Source organism: Priapulus caudatus, unplaced genomic scaffold, assembly GCF_000485595.1.
Source record: "Priapulus caudatus unplaced genomic scaffold, Priapulus_caudatus-5.0.1 Scaffold775, whole genome shotgun sequence".
NCBI lineage: Eukaryota > Metazoa > Priapulida > Priapulimorpha > Priapulimorphida > Priapulidae > Priapulus > Priapulus caudatus.
The window spans coordinates 76,338-83,106 of record NW_014577836.1 but is presented as its reverse complement, the minus strand read 5'-3'; the positions used below and the strand labels follow the sequence as shown (position 1 = coordinate 83,106).

The window sequence follows — 6,769 nt, the reverse complement described above, 5'->3', positions numbered from 1 at the left end:
AGTCAGATGTCATCGGCGAGGTCATTGAAAGGTCAGATGTCATGGCCGAGGTCAGCAAGACGTTGCAGGACTGAGCAGAGGATTCGAGGATCGGACGACGCTGCTGCCGGGGGATGCAGGGATGAGGATGCAGCAACAGCAGCAGCTTCAGCTTCAGGTAGTGTGGTCAGTGACGAAGCGAGTGGGGGGAGGATGAGGTTTGCGATAGTCGATAATGAACCGGGTTTGCATTTGGAAAAGTGTATTGTGGGACTTGTTGGCTGCTGTGCAATGAAATGATGGCTATTTAAATGTTGTACAGGTAAACCTCGATTATGCGACCGAAACGGGCGGGAGGATTTTGTTCAGATAAATGATCTGATCGTATTAGCCGTTAAATATTAACTGACCTTGAGATCTTGTTCGGATAATCAAAAATTCGGATAATTGATGTTCGGAAAACCGAGGGTTTGACTGCAGTTGTTTCATTCAATGCTAGTTTATTATGCATTATATTTTAATCAATGTTGTAGTTTTAACAAATGGCATAGATGATGACGTCACCACAAATGGCATAGATGATGATGTCACTGCTGGTGACGACATCACAAATGGCATAGATGATGAGTCTCGCATTAGTGACCTGTGCGAAGAGACAGGAAAGAAAGACGGCAAAGCAGGAGGACAGAACGTCGAAGCAGGTGATCAACAAGATGACGTCGCATACAAAAGACGAGAAAGCGAAACACCAGAAGAGCTACAAGAACCTGAGGAACCGAACAACCAACACATGCCATCTTCAGCAAAAGAATCGGAAGAAGACGACAGCAACGGCAGCTCCCCCTATAGCACGACCCCCAACTACGTATTTGGTGAGGCGGTCCTCACCACCACTGCAGAGAAAGAAGAGGAGCTGAGAGAGAAGGAAGACAAGAAGGAGATGGAGGAGGAAGATAAGGTGGAAGAAGAGGACAAGGAAGTGGAGGGAGTCGCCGGGAGGCACGAGGATGCAAAGCCGTCGAAGTTCGACCAAGAGATGGCGCCGCCGCTCGTTGTCAACGACGTCATCCTCGACGATGTTGCCGTCGGCAACAACATAGCTGATGGCTTTATTGTTGGTGACGTTGCTGCTGGTGACGTCACAACAAATGGCATAGATGATGACGTCACCACAAATGGCATAGATGATGACGTCACCAGAAATGGCATAGATGATAATGTCACTGCTGGTGACGACATAGGAACGAGGATGCAAAGCAGTCAAAGTGCGACCATGAGATGGCGCCGCCGCTCATTGTCGACGACGTCATCCTCGACGATGTTGCCGTCAGCAACAACATAGCTGATGGCTTTATTGTTGGTGACGTTGCTGCTGGTGACGTCACAACAAATGGCATAGATGATGACGTCACCACAAATGGCATAGATGATGACGTCACCAGAAATGGCATAGATGATAATGTCACTGCTGGTGACGACATCACAAATGGCATAGATGATAATGTCACTGCTGGTGACGACATCACAAATGGCATAGATGATGAGTCTCGCATTAGTGATCNTTCATTCTTAGTGGACGTTGCTGCTGTGACGTAAAACGGGGATGGGCATAGACGGAGACGTCACACAATGGATATATGATGATGAATCCTATGGGCAATGATGTCATCTGCATTATGAATGTGGAAGAACAGAAAAGAAGAGGCAAGAGGAGGACAGAAGTCGAGCAGATGATCAACAAGATGAGTCGATACAAAAGAAGAAAGCAAACACCAGAAGAAGCTAAGGCGCATGAGGACGGACAACCAACACATGCAATATTTCAGAAAGAGATTGGAGAAGAGACTGAACGGCAGCTTCCCTATGCAGCCCTATACGTCTTTGGGGAGGGGCCCCCACCAGCATGAGAAGAAGGAGCTGCGAGAGAAGGAAGACAAGAAGAATGGAGGAGGAAGATAGGTGGGAAGCGAGGAAAGGGAAGTGGAGGGAGTGCGGGAAAGGCACGAGGATGCAAGCAGTCGAAATGCGCATGAAGATGGGCCGCCGCGTCATTGTGACGACGTCATGCCTTGACGATGTTGCCGTTGGCAAAACAAGGCTCGACCTCGCGCCCCCTTCCCCACATTCCGCCCACATAGCGCCTCCCCCCCCGCCCGTCCACCGCCTCCACCCCGATCCACCCGCCTGCCCCCGAACTAACCACCCCCCCTAGCCCCGCCTCGCTCTCACCCCCCACCCCCCAACCCCCACCCCACCCACTCCGAGCCACTCCCCCCCATAACCGACTACGCCATCCCATGCATACCCTCCCACCCGACTCCGTACCCCCCCAGACGACCCACCCCCCCCATGGCCCATCCAGATAGCCCCCGCGCTCACTCCTCCTCCCCACCCTACACCTGTCACCCCGAACCACCCACCTCCGCTCAGAGCGACAAGACCCACGACCCCCAAGAACCCAGCACACCCCCGCAACCACGACAGACCCCGCGACGAAGCCAGAAGTCAACAGCGGATGATACCAAAATGACAGCTACCCAGTAATAGCAAACACGAGAACACGCCCAATCAAGCCAGCAGAAGCGACTAACCAGCAGCACCCTGAGGAACAGACAAACCAAACTGGCCATCACGCGAAAGAACCTCGGACAGAAGACGACGCAAACGGCAGCATACCACTCTAGCACGAACCACACCACTAACCACACTATCGATATTAATGGCAAGGCGATCCCCACGCACCACTGACACACACGAAGAAGACGAGGCCCAACCCCTAAGAGACGAAGACCGCACAGACACACGCAAGAGCAGATGAGAGGAGAGATACGAGTAGAGACCAAGAAGAGCGAAAGGAAGACGGAGGAGCAGCCATAAGCCAGGAGGCCACACCACCCCAACCCCCCACCACCCCCCCCCCCCACACCCCACACCCCCCCCCAACCGCGCCATGCACACCGCCAGCCCCCACCTCCGCCACCACCCAGATCGCGCACCAACACCCCCAAACCACCCCCCCACACACCACCACCCGAGATGCCGACGTCGACCCCCAACCCACACGCTCTCCCTTCGTCCAGCCACCACGGCCCTATCGACAAGCCCGCCCCCCTAATCTCGCCGTCGGCAAACCCAAATAGCTCGATCAGCCTTCATTCTCATCGATGCACCGCACCTCTGCCATCGTACACGGTCCGACCACTCACACCCACAACACCCCAAACCCACCACCCACAACACAACAAAAAACAACCACAACCCCAACCCACAACCCACACACGCCCCCCACACAAACCACAACGAAAGGCATACACGAACTCGATGAAGCAAAAACAAACCCCCACAACACAACCACAACCCCACCAACCAACAACATGCCGCAACTAATAATCACATGACGCCAACACACAAATACATAACACGCCAGATACGAATAAGATACCTGACATCTCCTTCACGGCGCCCCTCGCCTGCCCACACGACCAGAAAGCACCGGCAACCCACGCCGCGAGCACAAGAAAAGCCTCCGCAAAGAGACACGATGATCAACAGACACCACCCTCGAGCTCGATACAAAAGACCAGAAGAGAAAAACCCACAGAGAAGCTCCCAGCTCCACCTGAGACAACCGCGACACCAAACCCCACCAACCACCCCCCAAACCAGACAACAACCCACCCACCAACCCCACCCACACCCACACCCACAAAACCACCCCACACCCCCACACATGCCAATAATTCGCCAAAAAGAATTGAAGACCAGACGACAGCGCCACCGGCAGTCAGCACCTTCAGCTCGAAACACCCCACTCGCTATATATGATGAGCCGAGACGGATCAACCCCCCCCCCAACCACCAAAACAAACGCAGAACAAGAAAAAGAGCTTGACCACAGAGCAGCATAAGGCAAAGAACCAGAGAAGCATGAGAGCACAGCGAGAAATAAGACGCTGAAAGAAGAGAAAAGGAAAGTGAACAACGAGGAGTCGCCGGAAAGGCAGAACCCCAAGGCAATCCAACCCAACCCACACATCGAAAATGCGAACCAAATAAAGAGCAAATGGCCACGCCCACCACCAACACAACACACAACCCGCGCTCCATATGTACGCCACACCACCGAGTCATAAACCTCCCCCAACCCAAGAAAAGACTGATTGCCAACCGTTGGCAACCCAAATACAGCTGACTGGTACATTGTTCGCTAGCAGTATCGCTAGCTGGTGACAGAATACAAAACAAAAATGACATAAGCACTGATGAAGATACCCCCCAAACCCAAAAACATAGGCACATAAGCCTCCGACGAGCACCCCACAGAAATCGCGCCCTACCGATAGATAATCCCCCAGTCACCTAGCCTGCGTGACGACACTACCACCTGGCATAGACCCTTGCCCTGAAGTCTCCGCCATTACGCTTGAATACCCTGCTGCGACACGCCAGCCCGCCAAACAGAACAGACGGCCAAGCCCCCGGACAGACAAACGAACGTAAAGAACCCGATGACTCCCCAACAGATGACCGCATCCGCTACTCACACGACGAGAAAAAAGCGCAACAACCCAGAGAAACTACACACACAACTGCCCGCGAACCCGGACCACACCCACACAACTGCGAAATACCTTCAGCCCAACCAAGATTGGCAGAAAGACACCGACCCCAACGCAAACGGGCAGATCACCCTAATCAGCACCGACCCAACACGACTACGCTAAATCTCATGGAACGAGAGACAAGATAAAAAAACACCCCCCAACTACAGCAGACGCAGGACAAGAAAGAGTCTGAGAAGCAGAGAACCAGAAAGAAAGAGAATAGGAAGGAGAAGATAACGCGTAGGAAGAAGAGACAAAGAGAAGAGGAGGAAAGTCGCACGGCGACCGATAGGAACACCGCAAACAGACAGCTCGAAAAAAAAAAAGATGCAGAAAAGAAATGCGCACGACAAGGTTGAGAAAAACGTCAACCAGCTCGACGATGATTGAACCGTTGGCCAAAAACACATAGGGCTCGCACTAGGCTTTACATAAATGTTAGATAAGACGTAAATGCTAAAAATACACAATGTGAAGTACAACAAAAAAGAAAAAACCACAACAAAAAAACAAAACAAAATGCGATACAGAATGATAGAGTAACAAAATTGATACGATGAGAATCGTCCAGCTAGCATTACGATACAGACAGACATACCCAAAACAAAGTGGAAATAACAGATCGATAGATCTAACGACATAATAGTGAACCTGATGAAGAAGAACAAGGAAAGAAAGAAAGCAAACCGAGAAGAGGAAAAGAACGATCCAAAGGTGTGATCTCAAAAAAGAAGAAGCATAACAAAAGAAGAGAAGTAAGAAACACAGAGAGCAGATACAAGGCCGCTGAGGAGGACAACAACACATGACCATCTTCAGCCGAACAGAATCCGGAAGCAGCGAAGAGGCAGCTCACCTTATAACACAAAAACAACATGCAAAAGACTCACCTAATTATGTAATTGCGAGCGGATCCACGCACCAACTGCAGAGAAGAAGAGGAGTGAGAGAGAAGGAAAGAAGCAAGGAGATGGGGAGGAAAGATAAAAGGTGGAAGAAGAGGAAAAGGAAGAGAGAGGGTACGCCGGAGCACCGAGATGGCAAGACACGACCAAAGTCGAAGCTAGACAACCGCAGAGTGGAAGCAACAGCCGCCTAAACGTATGTCACGACGTCAACGTCAACGAGTTGCGTTGAAACAAATAGATGATGGGATACTAATTAGTTTGTACAGAGTTGCTATAAACTGTGAGACAAACAAACAAATGGCATAACAGATAGATAGAGTCACAAACAAATTGCATGACGACTGATAGATGTAACTGGTGGTGACGACACTCACAAATAGGACTAGATGATAAGAGTTGGCATTAAGTGACAAGGCTGGCGAGAGACAGAAGAAAGCGGAAAAGCGGAGGGAAGAAAAACGTAAAGCAGGTGATCACCAAAGAACCGATCGCATACTAAAGCGAGAAAGGTGAAACACGAGAGAGCTACAGGACTGAGGACGACAACCACACGATGCCGATCTTCAGACGAAAGCAATCGCGAAAGAAGAAGAAAGCACAGGCGTCAGCCTTATAAGCAAGAACGCCTAACTATGCTATATACCAAAACCCCAACAACTCGGCAAGGAGGCGAAGACTCACCAACCCAAACACCTCGAGCACCACCCGAAGCAACAGAAGAAGGAGCTGAGCAGAGAAAGAGAACAAGGAAGCGAGATGGAGGAGGAAGAATAAGGGGAAGAAGAGGACAAAGGAAGCGAGGAAGAGGAGTCAGCGGGCCAACAGGACACCCCCCACGAGGATGCAGACAGCGTACCGTTCGACAAAACACACAAACAAAACAGATGGGCGCCAAACACCCCAAAACCACACACCCGCCTCGTTGATCAAACGAACGTCAACCCTCGCGATGTTGACCCAACGTCAAGGCAAACATAAGCTGATGACTGCAAAATCTATGGTGAAAGTATGATCGCAGATTGAGTCAGCAGTACGATGGCATTGATGATGAGTCAAAATGGCATATATGATGATGACAGTTACTAATGGCTAGCATGTCAGTCTCGCATAGTGACTGTGCGAAGAGACAGAAAAGAAGCGGCAAAGCAGGAGACAGAAGTGAAGAGATGAATTCACAAGATGACGTCGCATACAAGGGAGAAATGCGAAACCGAGAATAGTCAAGGACCTGAGGACGACACGCAACATGCCATATTGACAAAAAGATATGGAAGAAGA

The 6,769-nt window shown here is 50.8% G+C and overlaps 1 protein-coding gene across 1 annotated transcript in view; it reads left to right on the top strand.

The window, feature by feature from the left end:
• LOC106813450 overlaps nt 1-1,575 on the top strand; it is a 10,291-nt gene extending 8,716 nt beyond the window's left edge. The window contains exons 2-3 of the mRNA XM_014817581.1: nt 531-978; nt 1,221-1,575. Coding sequence (XP_014673067.1) covers nt 531-978; nt 1,221-1,575 — 803 coding nt within the window. The remainder of the gene's footprint in view (nt 1-530; nt 979-1,220) is intronic.
• The last annotated feature ends 5,194 nt before the right edge of the window (nt 1,576-6,769 follow it).